General features: G+C 36.9%; 2 protein-coding genes across 4 annotated transcripts in view; one reads left to right on the forward strand and one right to left on the reverse strand.

Moving 5' to 3' along the window:
• Positions 1-18,711, forward strand: part of LOC139689915 (protein SERAC1) — a 63,030-nt gene extending 44,319 nt beyond the window's left edge. The window contains exons 10-15 of the mRNA XM_071587036.1: positions 2,053-2,514; positions 7,071-7,198; positions 9,144-9,302; positions 15,241-15,387; positions 15,470-15,536; positions 18,349-18,711. Coding sequence (XP_071443137.1) covers positions 2,053-2,514; positions 7,071-7,198; positions 9,144-9,302; positions 15,241-15,387; positions 15,470-15,536; positions 18,349-18,409 — 1,024 coding nt within the window. The 3' untranslated portion in view covers positions 18,410-18,711. The remainder of the gene's footprint in view (positions 1-2,052; positions 2,515-7,070; positions 7,199-9,143; positions 9,303-15,240; positions 15,388-15,469; positions 15,537-18,348) is intronic.
• LOC139689916 (uncharacterized) overlaps positions 18,703-19,878 on the reverse strand; it is a 152,646-nt gene continuing 151,470 nt past the window's right edge. For all 3 annotated transcript variants that reach the window (XM_071587040.1, XM_071587038.1, XM_071587037.1), the window contains one exon: positions 18,703-19,168. The gene's annotated coding sequence lies outside the window, so the exon portion shown is untranslated. The remainder of the gene's footprint in view (positions 19,169-19,878) is intronic.

Here is a 19,878-nt window from a genome sequence, read left to right on the forward strand (position 1 = left end):
AATTTATAATATAATTTTCCTGGACTCTTGTGTTTTCAGTATTAAAAAAAGAGTTTGGAATTGTGTCCCATGAATGTTATTATGTCCCTAGCCCACTGATTTTCAGGTAATGAAATCTGCTTTCAGTGTCTTGAATTTACATCTTAACTCTGCTCATGTGCACCAATAATATTTTAAAGGTTTAAAAAAAGCTGTGTGCACAATGAACATCTCACTGGGAGACATATTGCTTGGGATGCCTTCTACCATAGGACCAACAAATGCCAACTTGGTCTCGGAATGATGGTACCCCAACTGTATGATCATCTTCTGAATCATTTCAAATCTTTGAATGGTACCTCTGTTAAGAGGAAACTTGAAGATGTTTTAGGTTAATTAAATGAAGAATACAATGTATCTTTCCACTGTCCTTGATTCACAAACAACCGGTTTCAACGCTCAAGTGTCACCATCAGGTAGCTATGCTTGAGCGTTGAAACTGGTTGTACGTGAATAAAGGACAGTGGACAGATACATTGTATTCTTCATTTAATTATCATGAATTTCCACAAAGTCGAGCCGGGAACAATTGAATATGTTTTAGGTTAGTTCAATAGTTTCAGCCTCAACTTTGTGGAAGTTCATTTTAATAAATGAAAAAGAAACACTTTGTTCCAATCCACCACTTTATTACAGGTACGACTAGTTTCGACGCTACGGCGTCATCCTCAGGTACAAAGTTTAAAGTCACAATCTTGTGACTTTAAACTGAGGATGACGCCGTAGCGTCGAAACTAGTCGTACCTGTAATAAAGTGGTGGATTGGAACAAAGTGTTTCTTTTTCATTTATTATGTTTTAGGTTGTTATGTTAGCTTTATTATAGTAATAATGAATATTTCAAAGATGCTTAAAGACTTATTTTCCATGAGGTCAAACTATACTGTTTGATAAATTTCTTTGATTTGCACCTGTGTAATTTATATCATTATTTTATGTAATGCATGCTATATCATGTGCATATGCTTGTTTGGATCAATAAGTATTATTTTTATTATTTGATGGAAACCAAGAATCATTCTTTGTGAATTAAAACTGATGATATTTCAACTGACTGATTGTTCCTTTGGACTGCCTCACTTGTCCTCTACTTCTTTCTTTCCATCAAGTGAGAGTCAATCAAGACTTTTGAATTCCAATGCATTGTCATATCTTTGAGCAAAGTTAAATACAAAGTTGTTTTTTGTGGTTTTTACTCCATCATTTGTAGTTCTGGAAGAGCAGGAGATTAAAGAATAATAATGAAAATCAGAGTACTTACCATCTCTTGAGTTCTATTTGTTAGGCTACTGCTTATTTATAACAGCTCCCATGTGTGAATGTCAAATGTGTTAGAAAGTTGGAATAGGGAAAAGAAAGATTGATTGCCAATTTTTATGTCAAATGCATGGTAGTGAAATGCATTCATCATCAACGGTATCAAGTCGTGGATTAGTCTGCCGCAGGTCAAAGCTGTCCTGTGACCAGCCAGTCTCTTTATTGTTACCTCCAAAAATATTGACGAACCAAGAATAACTTATTAGAATTCATCTGAGGAACTTTCATTTTTTAAGTGTTTGCAATTGTTTTTATTTCTGAAAGAATATTTCTTTTCCCCTAAAAGTCAGTCATAGGAGAATATTTGGTGTGGAAATGTAATTGCAAATTATTTCAGTTTTTTATCCATATTTTTTGTGAATCGATCATTCTAAAAATTGGTTGGTATTGTGTTTATTAACATAAGAAGTAACTTGGTATCCCACAGTCCTTCACTATTTGCAACTAGATTTTAAGCTTTGAATAACCGGAGGTCACAATTTTATCTGGTTGATCATTTTGAAAAGTGGCAATCTTAGTGGTAACCAAGAAAAGAACTCCTAGGTTACCAAGTTACTTTAAATCAGTATGAAGGAGTTAAGTGAGTGATTCCATTAACTTTGTAGTGTACGATGTTATGCTAGTTGTTTTGCTGTGGCTTTGTGAGAAGTTATTTGCTGCAGAGCTATTCATTAAAATTTGATTTTTCTCATTCCAGGAGCCTTCAAGACCGAGCATCAAGTAATATAAATGCTGATGTCATATTTGTGCATGGCTTGCTTGGAGGTGTTTTTTGGACCTGGAGAAACCGTGATAAGATTCGAATTGATTTTTCAAATGCTGAGGAAGGAATTTCTGAAGTTATTAGTGGAATCAATGCCGAGAGGACCGTCCCCAAGGGCTTCTATGAAGAGTTGATGAGTTTCACGACATCAAAGAAAAGTAGTCAAGTTAAGCTATGTGATTGCCCAATCAGAACAAAGAGGCTAGTTGATGAAAGCTCTCATTTTCTGTCATCTTGCCACCAGAGTTCTAAGCTATCCTGCCCTGCAAAAGATGTTACAGAATGTTGGCCAGTGGATTGGCTTGCTAAAGACCTACCATCCTTAAGGGTAATTGGACTAAATTATGATACCCATATATCACTGTGGATGCCAGTTTGTCCAGAGGAATCACTATAGTAAGTGTCACTCTATCATTCTCTCATAGATGTTTACTAGTCATTTAACACTGAAATGAAGCATTGTGGAATACCTTGAACATTCATTGACATGGGGTGACTCAAGGTGAGAAAAAATTTAGGGTAAAATTCTTGGATCTTTTCGAAGTCTAAATGGTGGAAATTGGGTTTTTAATGGCCTATTTTGGCAATTAATTCTGAAGAAATTATTTTCCATAAAAACTAGTGACCCTCAACCTCTTATCCTGGCCTGAACCAGCAACAGCTGGTTTAGGCCAGGTGAATAACCCCCAGGAATGAAATTTCAAATCTTCATTTAGTCTTGTTTTTATATTCTATCGTTTCAGGCTTCACTTCGTGGAAGTATTTAATATCCATACTAAAAAGAAAGACTCGTACTTTTCCACAGATTTTATTATATGGTACAACGCGTTTCACCGACTTGCGGCATCTTCAGGTACAAATTTGCTAAACAGACAGAGCAAGAATATATACCCTCAGGACAGAGTGGGGGCGGGGAGGGTTGGAAGGGCCTGAGAGGGGTGGGGGCTCTCAGGTGCGTTGATGGGTTGTTTTGACCATTTCCAGGCTAGTTTCTCGGAGAGGAGTGGGGAGGGGTATGGGAACAATTGTTCCCATTTGTTTTCAATATCTTTATTCCCAAATATATTTATTCCCAAATGGTCCCAATTGTTCTGTCTGCACCTAGAACTTTGCTCTAAGTTACATTTTGCGGAATGGATTACATTTGTGGATGGTGTAAAAGAACTAGTGAGTAAAATCTCGCCTCGCAAATATGTAACCCAGGCGATAAAACTGATTAACCTTATTAATAGTCCACCTCAAAATTACCAGTGCACTACTAAAGAAAACAGTCCCCGCACAGTGTCGAAATTTGTTCCGGCCGCAAGGGTTGTCAACCTAAGTCACCATACGTTCACGGAGGAGGAGAGTAATATCTTAAAGAAAGGTTTGAAGTTTGCTCCCTCTAAGAAAGTTTCCGAAGCCGACATTAAAAATCTAGCCGCAGATTGCGAGGTTGCCCTTCGGAACCAATCTCTGGCTACCAAACAACAAGTTGCTGAAATCATCATGTCCTCAATGAAGGAAGCAGTGCCAACAACGACCCGCTCTTCCAGCCTTCAGCAACATACGTCCACCCTCCGACATCTGAGGAAGACAATTGGTTAGGAAGACCTCATCTTCCAGAAAGCTGACAAGGGATCTAGTGTCGTAGTGTTGGATAAACGAGTGTATGTGGAAAAGTGCCTTGAGTTCATCAACAGCCATCCCATTACTCCGTTATCCAAAGACCCAACCGCGAGTTTCCAAAGTGAAGTGAAACGTGCAGTGTCCAAGTGTCAGTTTTTAAATGCTAGGGAAAAATTTAGTTTAATCCAAATGAATCCCTCCGCCCCCAGGTTGTACGGACTCCCCAAATTACACAAAGAGGCCATACCTATTCGGCCTGTCATCTCAGCTGTGTCCGCCCCTTCACACCTTCTGGCACGAAAATTAGAAGTATTGCTCCGAGATCTCACAGGTTTTAAACCTAAATATGGCGTTAAAAACTCAATAGAGCTAGCCCGAAAATTGAAAGATATTAATGTCCCGGAAAAAGCGAGACAAGCCTCCTTCGACATTAGCAATTTATTCACTTGTGTACCAATATCGGAAACTTTGCTTAGGGTGGAAGAACTACTCAAGGATTCCACCATTGCCCAAAATATCTCAGACGAATTGGTCCCCCTCATCAAAATAACAGTTAACCAGAATTATTTTAGTTTCAACCACACTCTTTACAGCCAAACAGATAGGTTAGCTATGGGTTCCCCACTGTCCCCCTTCCTAGCCGAAGTCTTCCTCAATTCTGTAGAAGAACATCTTTTTAATGCTGACAATCAGCATAACAAAAACGTGGGCTATTGGTTTCGTTACGTTGACGATATACTGTGCCTATGGACCGGAACCAACCGACAGTTAGACTCCTTCCTTAATTTCCTGAACACTCTTCTTCGGAATATCCCCTTCTCCATGGAAAAAGACGTCAACGGCACCATCAACTTCCTCGACTTGACAATCACAATTAGGGATAATAGACACGATTTTGCAATTTATAGGAAACCCACATATACAGACCACATAATTTCTAATGATTCCGCACACCACTTTTCTCACAAACACGCAGCCCTCCACTCCATGATCCACTGCCTCCTACACATCCCCCTTTCCCCCAAAAACTTCAACATTGAACTCGTGAATATCACTAATATAGCTACCAACAATGGCTACAACCCCAAACTAGTTGACACATTACTACGGAAAAAACAAAAAGCAATGGCCATAAAAAGCATTTTCGTATCACAGCCCGCAGTATCTAAAGATTTTAAGTGGTGCTTGATCCCGTTTCTGGGAGATCTTTCATATAGGATTTCCACCCACCTCCCTCAAAGCAGCCTTCTACCCACCCATAGCCCTCTCCAAACTTCTAGCCAATGGAAAAGACACCCAGGACAGCCTTCTCAAATCAGGCATTTATAAACTGAAATGTGAGGATTGCAACAGCGTTTATGTCGGTCAGACCGGCAGGAATATCAAGTTACGAGTCAAGGAACGCGCAAGGTGTCACAAAACTCAGAATAGCAACTCTCTCTTCGCCAAGCATTTACTAGAATTCAACCACAGCAGTGACTTTGTCCCAGAGATATTACACACACTCCCAAAAGGATTAAAAATGGACGCTCTTGAGCAATTAGAGATTAGAAGGCACTTGGTGAACCCCAACACGACACTTTGTAATGAGCAATTATTCCCATACCCCTCCCCACTCCTCTCCGAGAAATTAGCCTGGAAATGGTCAAAACAATCCATCAACGCACCTGCGAGCCCCCACCCCTCTCAAATCCTTCCAACCCTCCCCGCCTCCACTCTCTCCTGAGGGTATATATGCTTGCTCTGTCTGTTTTGCAAATTTGTACCTGATGATGCCGCAATTCGGTGAAACACGTTGTACCGTTTAATAAAATCTGTGGAAAAGTACGAGTCTTTCTTTTTAGTATGGATAGTCTTGTTTTGTTTCAGCATCTTAATCTGTATCTTAGGAGACCTACCTAATGATGTCGCTTCAGTGAACCAAAAATGGCTTGTGAACCACGACAGTATTTTTAATGAAATGTTCAAGATATTTTATCATATCGTATGATCAAAAAATAATCTCACTGCTGTATGAATTCAATTCCCTCCTTCTACCCCATTTTCTTGGAGAAACTGTGGAAAGCATTGTAATTTAAACACAGGCAAATCACAGTTCCATGATTTCTGTATTCTCTCAGTGACTAGAAGGCTAAGCGAGGAGGTATAGAAATGACTAGTGAAAACTTTGGTATAAAGTGTGATTTTGACAGCTTGGAACCTTGGTTTTTGAAGCAAGGTGATGGGCATAGATATTTGAAGCATTTGAGATGTGAGTCTGGAAAAGGAATGGGAAAGATAAAATGGGCGGTCATGAAATCAAATGAAGAAGTAGTGGGTATGATTGGGGAGGGGAGAGGGTTGTTGGCGGAAGTCCAAAGAAGGCAGCAAGTATGTGTTGAGCATTGTTACTGTTGATGGAATGCTAGAGACTGTGATTTAGGAGAGAATGTCACGTACAAGTAAGGTAGGGGTAGGAAATTGATAGTGCATTGGACTGAAGCAGAAGGTACGTGAAATTGAAGAACATTGTAGTTTAGTGTAGCGTAGGGTGTCAGGTTTTTTCTTGTTTCGTGAGCCTAAAAATATATATGTGTATACCATCTTTGTCCATCCGAAAACCTATTTTAATGGTCCAGTACCAACTATTAATAGATCTAATTGATTGATCACTGAAGATAGTGACTTGTCTGTTTCTTCTTCCTGTTTAACTTTAATTGGATACACTCCTATTAAAGTAACATTTGAGGATACAATGCCTTAACAGTAATGCTTCTCCTCTGTAAATTTAGTGATTGATTTTCTGAATTGAAGTGGGAATTTTAGACAGTGCTTTTCTTGACTTTAGACGGTGATTGTTCTTGTCTTGTTCTCTTCCAAACTCAAAAGTCTTTTTACACAACTCTCCTTGTTGTTATGTTGACATAATATCTTTTGACTTTAATTGTCCTTTTAGATTTTGGGATCCACAACTTCCTAAAAAGTCCCTAATTGATATAATTTCTAAAATGATTCATATAAGAACTTTACTTTTGACTTACCATCAGGTCAGCCATCACCTTGGATTCATATGCATACCAAGAGATGATAAGTTAATTTTCTGATTCATGAGTGTCGGTACACACAGGGAAAACTTAGTTGTTGTTTCATTAGCATTTGCCTTCAAAGTGATATCCCTCTCAACATAATTATACTCTTTGTGGCCATAAAACATCATGTAGACTTGTCGTCCACTGTCCCAGTCAAAATAAGTTAAGCCAAACCACTTGGGATTCAATCATTGAAGTTCATTCAAATTTTAAATGTCTTGCTTTTGCATGAGAAATATATTTGCCCTGTAGATTGAAATCTATAATTTTCTGCAGCACAAACTTTGACCAACGCTGTGAGGAGTTTATGCAAAAATTATTGCTGGCTGGGATTGGGAAGAGACCAATTATCTGGGTAGCTCATTCGATGGGTGGATTAATAGTGAAAAACATTCTAGTCAAAGGCAAGTATTTTCAACCATTTATATTTGAAATTTTCTTGTGCATTATTTTTTTACCTCATCCATTTAAAAAGTATTTATCCATGTAAAGTGAGACTCAATTTAGGCTGAGTAGGCCTTGATGATAATATCTGCTGGCATATGCAGGGTGTTTCACAATGAATATCTGGATTTAAAACTTGAAGCAACTGTAACTGGTATTGAAAGAAATGAGCTCTTACGGCTAGTAATATTGAATGAATGTAAAACTCCATTAGCCGTAAACAGTTTACCTTTCTAAACAAAGTACAAATGAAATTAGTTGGCTAGCGCCACTAGTCAAGAAGGGGTAAAAGGTAAAAAAGGGGAGAGGATAAGAAAGGTGAATACGCGTATTCACCTTTCTTATCCTCTCCCCTTTTTACCTTTTACCCCTTCTTGACTAGTGGCGCTAGCCAACTAATTTCATTTGTACTTTGTTTAGAAAGGTAAACTGTTTACGGCTATTGGAGTTATACATTCATTCAACTCTAACTGGTGTTTCTTATTTTGATGCGCTGGAACTAATTCCTCAATTGGAAGGAAGCTGATTCAGAAAACTTTATTCAGAAGCAAGATGATGCCTCACTGGCATAACTCAGTACGCGATTGGTTCAACGGCGTTGCACCCGACCGCCTGATTGGTCACCAAAGGGGCCGGATGACAGAGCTTGTTTCGCTTGACCTCCGCGTTCACCTGATCTCTCACGCCATGTGATTATTCCCTTTGGCGATCCATCATGTGCCTCCACTACCAGCTGATCCATCCAACTTAAGAAACAGGATTGAATCAGTTGTTACAGTAATCACTCCTGATGCACTGATCATGGTTTGGGAAGAACTTGCTTATCTAATCTATGTGTACTGTGTGACAAATGGTGCTCTTATTGAACAATTTTAGAAGTAACTGTTTGAATTGCTCTTTCATGACGAATTATTTATAAATGTAAGTTAAATCTTATAAACACTACAAAGTCTTAATGCCCCGATATTCATTTTGAAACACCCTGTATATCACAGGACCATGAAATGTGATTTCACAGAGCCAAATAAGGCAAAAGCACAGTTTTTTATAGAAAAGTGACAGTTTTTTATCATCTGATGTGCATATAGTTGAACAATTTGTGTAGATGTGGCCGACTAATTAATTTTACGTTTAATAATTCTTTATCTAGGTGTTATTGACAACGTGAAGCTTTTTCAAAGACATTTAATCGTTCATTTAATGCTGCAAGCATGACACACAGAGGGAAATTACAGTGTTTGAAGTATGTTGTGCACTATATATTTTTAAATGTAAACCATGCATCTTTCCAATTCGCGATGATCAGATTAGAAGATTGGTCCAGCAATCTGAAAGATCCATGGTTCAAGTCATGGTTAAGGAAATATATTTGCACTTGTGATCTGCCCGATTCCTCACCACTCCCGTGCCTGTCCTTCATATGTGTTCCCATCCCTTTTCTTAAAATCAATGCCCATGTGAATGAATGTTTGTTTGCCATTTGGTGGGTTTTCGTGTCAGAAAAAATTAGTAACATTTGAGTAAAATTATATGTAACAGCTTAATTTTTTTTTCTTGCTGATTGATTGATGTTAATGAGATGGGTATTTTCTTGTTGTGTGTTGGAGATTTGTGTTTTGAAGTTTCCTTGAAGTGTACTTTTTCTTACTGACTGATTTTATTTATTATCTTTTGTGATTGCGTGGGACTTGAGTGCCACCTGACACTGTCTATCTGCACGTTTAAATTTTAACGACAATAATAATGTATTCCATCATTTCTTGGTGAACTATTAATCCCTGCTGCAATGGGAAAGCTCCATTATGTATACATTGTTTAATTTGTCGATGTACTTATTTTATTCATTTTTTTAAATCTATTGAATGTCTGTTTGCCTAACCATAAATTTCTGATTCAATTTTCCAGCTTTTGAGAGTGATGACTCCAAGATGAAAAGTTTGTGCGATAAAACCAAAGGAGTGACATTCTACAGTGTCCCTCACTTTGGCTCACATCTTGCGGATTTAAAGCAAGCCACCAGAATGCTACTCTTGCCAACGAGTGAAATAAGCGAACTTGGACATAGTGAGTATTGATTTTGAGAGTGGATTGTTAAGAATTAGTTTTTCACTTTGGGGTGGATATCCATCATCCTTGAATCATTCAAAACTTGGAATGGAAAATAAGTTGAAAAAACCTGGAATTGAGTATCAGAGAGAATTTTTGGAGAATTAATGCTATTTTATTCAGAATTAATAGGGGATGATAGAGGTAAAATTACTTATATATTTGAATATAATATGAATGAAATTAGCGATTTTTTTCATAATACTAGCAGCTCACAATGTCTCTTGTATTGTGCAAGAGGGTTGGGACTGGTGGTGTGTCACGTATGTATGTACGTTGAAGGGGCATTCATGCAATTAATCAAACCACCCAAGTGTAATACTTAAAAACAACTGCCTTCTTGCCACTGCCCTGCAGCTGAGTAGTAATAATTAGGTACTTCTTTGAGTGAGAATGCCATGATAAATAAATACTAGATAATAGGTATGATTTTTTCCATGAACACTCCGTGCCTACTGATCATCTCCTATTTAATCGCTTGTTAGCGATTTTGTATTTTTTTGAATGCCAGCAATAAAATTTGCAAAATGGTGTCATTGAATGGTTAAACTTTCACCTAGATGCTTCCTTTCCTGAGGCATTTGAACAATCAGCATCGGGCAATAAAATTCCCGATGGAGTTGGAGAAGAACAAACAGATACCCTTCCTGGACGTCTTGGTGAAGAGGAAGGAAGACGGTAGCCTAGGCCATGCAGTGTACAGGAAAGCGACTCATACCGATCACTATTTAAATTCATTATCGCACCACCATCCAGCGCAAAAGGCTTCTCTTGTAGCAACTCTAGTACACCGTAACTACGAACTTTCTGATGCTGAGTCGTCATCTGCGGAGAAGAAACATATAATGACAGCCTTGCAGAAAAACGGGTACAAGAGGTCCGTGGTCCTAAAAAGGACCGCCAAGGAAGAGAAATGCCGTCTCAACCATAGTGAAATACGGAGCGATGCGGAAACGACCAAGGTCTTCGCCACGATACCCCACATCGCCGGCACAAGTGAGAAGATATCTCGGGTACTGAGAAAGCACAATATTGCCACGAGATACAACTGCCTCACCAAGGTATCCCATCTACTTCCACGACCAAAAGATAGAATTCCCAAGGAATTGCACGATGGAGTCTATCAGGTACCGTGCTCATGCGGAAGTTGGTACATAGGCGAGACATGCCATCGAACCAAGTGAAAACACGCCTAAAAGAGCACGAAAGGGCTACTAGGAACGAGCAGTTCAGTTTATCAGCCATTGCTGAACACGCATGGAGCGGACCTGGCCATGAAATCAAATTTGACGAGACCAGGATAATATCCAAAGAGAGAAGATATTATCCCAGGCTCATAAGAGAATCGATTGAGATACTCAAAGAAAAAGATAACTTAAACAGAGAAGATGGCTACCACCTATCAGGAGCCTGGAAAAGGATTTGGGGGGTAGCCTCCGACCAATCACAGAGCAGGGAGGGAGAGGCGAAACATATATAAACGCGGCCAAAACAATGTCCCGGCACTTCGACCGGAAGACGCCCGATGAAACACGGGCGAAACTGTTGTCAGAAAAACAACCTACGCGGTGACATCCCGAGAATGGAGAGCCTTTCATCTGAACGCCGCGAAAATCTACGATCCCATACTGCTAGCATACTCTAGATGGAAGTCATGCCCATACACCCTTGGCCCCTAAGACTCAGGCTGATTTTAGAGCACATTTTGGAGCAAAAAAAGTGTCTTATGGGCTGGGTAATATGGCAATTATTTTTTCCCCCAAATGTCAATGCTAGAGGAAATATGCCGACATATTAATGAATATAAAAATATAGCAGCATCTGTCAATTACATTGGGGAAACAAGGTGGTAAGCAAATGGTGGCTCAGAACTTCAAATACAATTTTTGCTATCCTTGAAAACCTGTAAAATATTAGGAACCATGTAATATCAGTAATATCAGAAACAATTTAATTCATGGCCATTCTGTATCACAAAATATATTTTTTGGTGTCTTAAATCTGACTGCCACTAGAGATCATCTTTTAGAACCATTGAAACACTTTGATCCCCATCCCTGATGAAAACCCCTTCCTTGATAGTCTTGAAATCTGTTCCTGGCTATGGGCATGCATCTTAACACCTAATATATATAATCACTAAATATATATCTAGGTACGTTTTAGTCTCCAATTTTATCTTGCAACATTATGGACGCTACCTATGTACACATCAGTTAAGGACACAATGTATGTTTTGACTCTCATATGTTAGATGAAATCTCTTGGATATTAGTTGTCTCTTTCATTAATTTTTTGCTGAGTGGACAAAGGATAAAGAAGGCTTCTTTTCTTCAAGTTTCACATTTTGGAAAATGGATAATTCCATCATTTTTGCAATAGATGAACTGCCGAGGACCTGTGCTGCTAAAATGTCATAAAGGTGCTGCATTGAGCCGGAAGATTTTTATATTACTATAATACGCATCTCTGTAAATTGGCATCAGAAATGCACACTATGTCCATTAATATCATCACATCTGTTTCAGTAATTGGCAATACTGCATGAAAGTGTTGATGATGCCATGGTGACATGTTTTGATGAAACCCATCAGCGTTTCAGTGAATACAGAAATGCAAACATTCTTTAACCCTCTTAGTGCGGCGGGCCGATATATCGGCTCTTGCGTAGGCTTTTGTTTAAATCGTTGTAACTTATGGTTTTTTCTTTAATAGTTTATGGTTTTTTTGCTATCGATAGGTTGAATTCCATAGAATTGTGTAACTAATTTTTTAATTTTTTATTAGCAATTTTAAATCCTTTTAAAAAAGTATATTTCTTACTATAATTTTTCGTTCAGTTTTGTACATGCCGGGAAGCTCTGCCTATTTGCTCATTTTTTATCTGAGTGGTCTTTCCACTATGAAAAGCCACTGAAAGGCTACTAATCTGTTTTCATCTGTAATCTCTTGAATGTGTTGTGGTTTCGTGGTGTTGATATATACCTGCTTATTCAGACTATGTTGAGACGATGGAAATGAGAGCACTGCTTTGTGATCATTTTGGTTTCTCTTGCCGTCCGTCGTATCTAATCAATTGCGCCCTGTGTAATGGATTGCATTGTCAGCAGTTCTCTCTGAGTTAGAACTTAGTTTTTTTCTCTCTTTAGATTGTAGGCACATTGCCGCAGTCTCAAGGAAAGGGGAAAAGTCCCAACTTGACTCAGTGAGATCAGCCTTTTCAACAAAATCGAACTATGCAGAGGCTGACAAAAAAATTTGCAATTCACTGGTGTTTCTTTATTTATTTATAATATATTCTACATGTCTTTTTGATTCTTTATTATATTAAAATATTGTAGTTTAATTGAAATTTTTTTTAAAAAATATTAGTTTTGTTTCTAAAAATCGAAATATTATTGCTAAAAAAATATTCTTCAAATTTATGATACTGTAATAATTACATTTATTATTCAGATGATGTAAATGTATAACATTATTATAAACTACAATATTATATTTTAAAATGAAAAAACTGCATATGGATATCTAAACAAATAACTTCATAATGTTTTTTTTTCCTAAGGTGATACATTTTCTTAAATTACACTTCGCACTTCTCACTAGTACCCCTGAAATCCCCGCCGCACTAAGAGGGTTAATTATGTATGCATCTACATTTTCTTAGTAAAACCCATGCTTGTTGACATGGGCCTAGTGTTCCATTGCTCAGTTTTGAAATTCAAGTGCATGGGTGTCTGTCTTGAGTTTTAAGGTGGAGCTGTGACTCCTTTTCTGCCACAATGAAGGCTTAATTCAACTCATTCAACGCCCTCCTTACATCCTAGGGTTCAGGATTTGCTCCCTCGAAAGAGATCAAAAGGGGTGTCGCGGCTTTTTGTCTCCCCTGACTTCACCATTGGTGCTATAATTTTGAAGCCTTTGTTATTATCAAAATATAATGCATGTTGCTAACAATAAAATTACTACCACTCACACTACAAGCAGTGTAGCCGCCTTGCCGTATTCGTGTCACCTGTGACTCAGCTGAGTGTAGCGGGTGAGGCAGTCAGGGCAGGCTTCCTCTTCATGAGACCTCATAGCATTCCTGCCAAATTAGGTTTGCCTCTCCTAATTCATTTGGGATCCCCACGGATTGGTGGTTCTAAAATGAACTCGCGGGTAGATCAGTTGTTGGTTGAGATGTGACTTGTATTACTCAGAATGAGCCAAATACAATGATACAATGTGCCAGGAGTTTGCTCAAACACATACTTCATTAATATTTGCTCACCTAAAGGATTTTGTTGAAAATGTTGTCGTACATACGTGCACATGGTCCAAGGCATATTATACAAGTTAATTGAATATTATTATTATGATATATTGCATTTTTCAAAGTCGTATTTGTACATAAAGTTAAATCATACTGTTTTATAAATTATTAAACTGAATAATATACATTCTGCTGCAGAAATTCTTTTAAATTTTACCATAATTAGAACCAAGCTATTTATTTGTTTTTAATGTTTTGGTTAGCAGTTGTAAATTCAACCCCATTTCTATTGTCCCTTTTGTTTAGATTTGGCTACAGTGAATATTTACGAAGAATTCCACATGGCATTGTCATGATATTAAATACTTAACTGGTAGATACTTAACCCCTTCCACTTCAGTTTATTTTCCGAATGTCGTACCCCTATCCTCTATTTATTTTTTCTGTGGTTCTTTTAAAATGTTATGGTGGGTAATTAAATAATATATTGTAATTGGTAATCAACGTAGAATAGTGAAATAAAAAGTTATTATTATTTCATATTGTAAAGTATCTTGTTAAATGATTTTTTTCATCAAGACATTTTTATTTTTAACTACAACTGTAATAATATTAATATTAAATATTAACAAAAAAGAAAATTAGATGTAAGTCATTGATAAATCTATACATGAAGTTAAAAATTGGGAAATATTCATGTTTAAAGTAGGACAAAATTATTATACAATAGATTGGAATACATAATATTATATACACACACACACACACACACACATATATATATATATATATATATATATATATATATATATATATATATATATATATATATATAATTAATAATCAGAGAAAGTATGATACTTCTCAGAACAGCCTGGCAAAAGTCTGGGAAGGTACCTGTTCAGGAAAATGAGCCCGATTTTTAGCTTGCAATCGGACTGGTATCTCACCTTGTGATGGCTGTCCACGAACATTGTAATTTGGCAGAGTGGCCTTTGCCAATAACGCCTCGGCAGCATCCAAACGAAAACTAGTTTTTTTCTTCTTTTTTTTGTTTACTTTCAAGTACAGTGCGATATCAAACATATAAAAGAACATTTTTTCATATCCTTTCATGAACTTCCTCATCAACTTGAAGCATACCAGCCGCTGGTCTTGTTTCTCCACACCTCGCAATCCTCGATTATAATCAATCACACTAGGTGTTTTGGAACAATTTCTTCGCGACCCTCTCTCCTTCTTCTCTTCTTTTCAATGCTCTCATCGTCACTTTCCCATACACAATGTATAATTCTTTTATACATCGAAGGGTAGTTTTCACCACACTGTATATATATAAAAAACGTAGACAAAAACCGAAACAACATTCTGTGGTACACTCCGTCTAACCACATGAATGATCGCAATAACACTGAGGTTATCGTGAAGGAACTGCGTAGGCACCACAAGAAATGCTGAGAAGATGACTCATAGGAACACCCTTTTTGAGAAGGCAAACTGTACAAGTGTACTAGACTGACGTGGGAACTTGATGAAAATAAGACATTGTTACTAAATTAATGAGTGGAAACATCCAAGGTATGCCATGTCAAATTTGGAGGTCCATTTCATACTCTATGAATAATATTAATTATCATTCAGATTCACCATCATTGGTTAGGCTGAATGAGCGCTTTATGAACTTCGTGGGGAGGCATCCTGTGGACATTCTAAGTTTTGTGGAGACAGAGACAACAACGGTGACATCGCTGAAACTTCAACTTAGATTTGTGACAGCAGAATCAGCAGGTGCGCCTAATCAATTTGGTTGTTAGTGTATGTTTTTAATTTCTTTTGCTGTGTTTGAAGTTTTTTTGATGTTCCCTTTCAGACCTTGGTGTTGGAGAATTCTATGAAGTCCCATTGAATCATTTGGATATATGCAAACCAACAAACCGGTGATTCCTTTTTACTTTGGCATCCTTAGGCTTAAAAATTTGAAGTATTTTGTTCAATGTTTATGAGGTCTCTGTGGTAAGTATCCAGCCATGCAATATTTTGAGAAAAATAGCCCCCCTAGAGCAATGAGGAGGCCTTAGTCCCCCCCTTTGAAGTGCTCCCCTTGGGATCTCAATCAATCATCCCAGCATCTATGTCACTTTTCTAAACAATGGGCAAAGTCCTTTTCAGGAATGGTCATCGGCAGTCTCATCTGCCCATTCTCCCTCATCTTGCCAACCGACTGTTGGGAAGACTGGGCTTTGGTTTCATGATAATAGCCCTATGCCCATGACTCATGTCCAGCTATGACCTTTTTTTAGAAAGCCTAGGTCATCATTTGTGGCTTGAAGAAAGTTCCCCGCGACTGCATCACAAAATTCTTGTCTTTGATAAGATAAAAAAGAGAATGTGAGCAAGGCAGTTGATGACTATTCCTGAAGAGGACTTTGCTGATTGTTTTGGAAAGTGGAAGAGATGCTGGGATGAGTGTGTGAGGTCCCAAAAGAGAGGACTTGGAAGGGGGGACAGCATCAAGGCCTCCACATTGTTCTAAGGGGGCTATTTTTCTCAAAATATTGCTTGGATGGTTTCCCGACCGACCTCGTATAAGTAATAAGTCATGGCATTATCATGATTTAAATGTTGGTTTAAATGAAAAATGTGCATGAATTATTGAAAATATTTGCCATATAAACAAACAAATGATCATCTCCCTTTACAGAATCAAGGTGAGTGCCCTATCAATTAGAAACTCTTTAATTTATCATCTTTAGAGAATACTTTTTAGATAGTATAGCTGCCTAAGACACAAGGGATAAGGCATTAGTTAAATGTAATTGTTTATAAATCGAACCACGGTCTAAGAACACTTATATGCCCCAGTGCATTCAGTTTCCTTCCTTTTCTGTACTAAAATTATATTTGAGAGGATCACAGACCTGCCAAATAGCTTGTGCTGAAGTCTTCACAAATAATAATTGAGGAATGGTGTATTATGCATGTGTCACTGAATTATTCTTGAAAATTCAATTTTTGGCAGTGTTCTTTGTTGTCATTTGATGTGTGAGACTTCACATTGGTGGAACTATGCAAGCATCTCAGCTTTTCTTAGGCATGCCCATATTTGGTGGGTGGTTGTCAGTAGTCATATTAACATGCTTGTAGATGCAACTATTATTATGATGGAATTGGGAAAAAAAGTGAGAAAACCAAAAGAAACTTGATCTCATCACGACATTCATATTGAATCATGGCATTCCACCTTATCACACCTGAAACGTCTCTTATTACCAAAGCTGCAGATGAGCTCCTTGTGAGTAGGGTGGAAATATCTTAGAAGCCATGGATAACAGCTCAAATAAGAGGTCTCATAGATGAAAGAAGAAAATACAAGAATCCAAGAAATGAGAGTGAAGAAGACTTCTATAAACAGTTGCGGAACCAGTTCATATGAGAGTGGATCCCTTCGATTTCAAGTTTAAAATAGAATTTTATGTTTGATGGTCACTGATTGTTACTTTTGATTGGCTGTAGTGTTACAAAAATGATAACATTATTCAAATTTTATCTCTAACAATGGAAAGCAACAATCACCAAATTTTCATAATGCCCTCATAAACATCATTTATTGTTCTTGTAGGTATGTTCTGAAAATTTGGTGGGGCTGCCGAAATACGTTTTTTTATGCTAGAATCCCATGTTCATTTTGTCATTGTCGAAATGGGAAATATTAAGTAACATTTGCCTGGAAAATCATACAAATAGTCTAAATTACTGGGGTTCGTTGGCTGATTTAAGTGTATAAATGCCGCTCTTAGCCTTTAAGTTGAAACATTTTTGACCATGTTCAAAACAATAGTTGTTTGAAATGTGAATGAGTGAAAAGGTAGGAATAAATGTATGCTAATATTGAGTGCAGATAGTAAACCCATTCTCAAATAGACATTTTAAGTCCCCCAGTGAAAATCCATGTACGGCAATTTCCTGTATCTTTTGCTTATAACTTAGATACAAACATTTTCAAGAATCCACCCGTTTACTCTAGGGATAGACATGATGCATTTATTTCAATATCATAACGGTAAAGTGATGACCAAGAAGTCATTGGTTGCATATTCACCCTCTGTTTAGGTAATAATTACTTATATTTGGAAATTTTTGTTTGTGGTTACATATGATGATAATATGATGATGTCAGTGAGGAAAACTTCTCACGTAAGTGAATACTGTTAGTTGTGTGCAAGACATTGCTGTTAAGTGTTATAACATTATTTTATGCCTACCCTCATTATTGGGAAGGCAATGAGAATTTGGTGCTTGGGATTAAATGGAGGAAGAAGAAAACCCAATATTCGATTGCCAACAGACAGGGCATAACCCAAGAGATCACATTTAGGTAATTAATTGCTTGCTAAGAATTGACCCAATAATGAAATTATCATTTAAGTGCAATTTGGTAGTGTATTTACTTGATCGTCAGTCATAACTCATAAGTAAAAATCAAGCTTTCTATAAGCTGAGGTTATACTGCCTTTTGGCATTATAGGCCTAACTCATAACCTCTTTTTGTGTCCTCAAGAATTGAATGATTACATGCATTATAATAGATTACTATTGCCAAATTTTAATCATCCTCAGATGTAGATGTATTTTCTTATAATTATTTTATGTAATGTCTGTCAGTCTTGAATTAAAGTGTGATGGGAAAATTTATTTTAGGTTTAAAAATATTATGTTTTGTTAATTGATAAATCTATATTTCATTTGCAGGCGGTCATTTTTGTATCAGAAGCTGTTAATATTCATCAATAAAACCTTAAAAATTGCTTGAAGCATATTTTGGTTAAAATTATATATTTGGTGAAAGTAGTGCTCCAGCATAATGTTCTATTTCATGTTTTTTCTTTAAAATAACTTAGTCTTGTCTTGTAAATGAATTATACCAAAAATATTATATCTCACAGGATACAGTTTTTAAAATTTTGATTACTTTAAAGTTGTTGTTTCTCCATGTGAATTGTTGAATGAACTTCAAATGTGCTATATTTTGAACGCGTTTTTGTGATGGGAATGTTGGGAAATTTTAAAAATGAAATTTTTACTTTTGCTAATAAAATCGATAAATTATGGCTTATACAATTTTATTTTTATTAAAAATCAACTTTGAACAATTATTCTTTTCACCCAGACATACAAAGTTTATGAGTTCATAAATATTGTCCATAAGTACTGATATGTGTAATTATCCTAAAATATATACAAATGGAAACCAACAACAGCTCCTTTTTCAGAAAATAAACATTTCTGCTCTTCTTTGCAGAAAATATAGTGTTTTTAATGGAAAACAATGGCACTTCAATCACAGGTTTTTTAGAGACTGTAACAAAAATTTACAGTCTTGATCCTTCTTTGGTACACTGCATTACGTATTACTTATAACTCTTAGCACAACCGGTAGCATCACTGATGCAATTTCAGCATTGATTGGCCAATCTCAATTGTGTTAGTTGATCCCTTTGGGATGTTTTAAATAAAATAAATCGATGAGTATTTTGGAAACTTCATGGAATGGACAGATGTGACAGGTGATCTGAAATAAAAGTTGAAAAGTAGCTTGAGAACAAATTTGGGTGGATATTACTTATCATATCAATTACATTTACATATTTGATAGGTGCAGGTTATCACTTAGATAGCTTCATTGAATTCGTCAACTAATGTTAATACCTTTAACACTTGATTGTCGTATAAAAAGTAATACCCATCATGAGCGGGTTTTATTATCTAGGTTGTTGGGCACTAGAAGTGGAAATAAGGGAAAATTTTCGATTGAAACATTAATGATAGCATCCTGTCAACTCGTGCTAAATATTCATGATGCAGGAACAGATAATGACGAAACACCTGTTTGGTCGCATGCTGATGAATAAAGAATGAAATAGTGGTGAATTATGCAGGTACGGTTGGGACTTGGGTTATTAAATGTAAATTCAAATATATTCTATCAAGTGTGAAATTTGTCATCCCTTTTATAGAACATCTGAGAGAGCACACCGATCCCTGCATTCATAATTCACCACAATTTCACTATTTATTCACCAAAATGTGATGTACGTAGAGGGTGTTTTTAACTGTCATCTTCAGCACCTGCACAATTAATATTCTGCACGAGTTGATTGTACACAACCCTGAATATCTCTAATGGAAGCCAAAGTACACGTGTGAGATATCAGATTATGTTAACCGATACAACTTAAAACACTTAATAGCCGGGTTGCAGAGTATTTCAGGCTTCCCTTG

Source organism: Hetaerina americana, unplaced genomic scaffold, assembly GCF_022747635.1.
Source record: "Hetaerina americana unplaced genomic scaffold, ioHetAmer1.1.p SCAF_29, whole genome shotgun sequence".
NCBI lineage: Eukaryota > Metazoa > Arthropoda > Insecta > Odonata > Calopterygidae > Hetaerina > Hetaerina americana.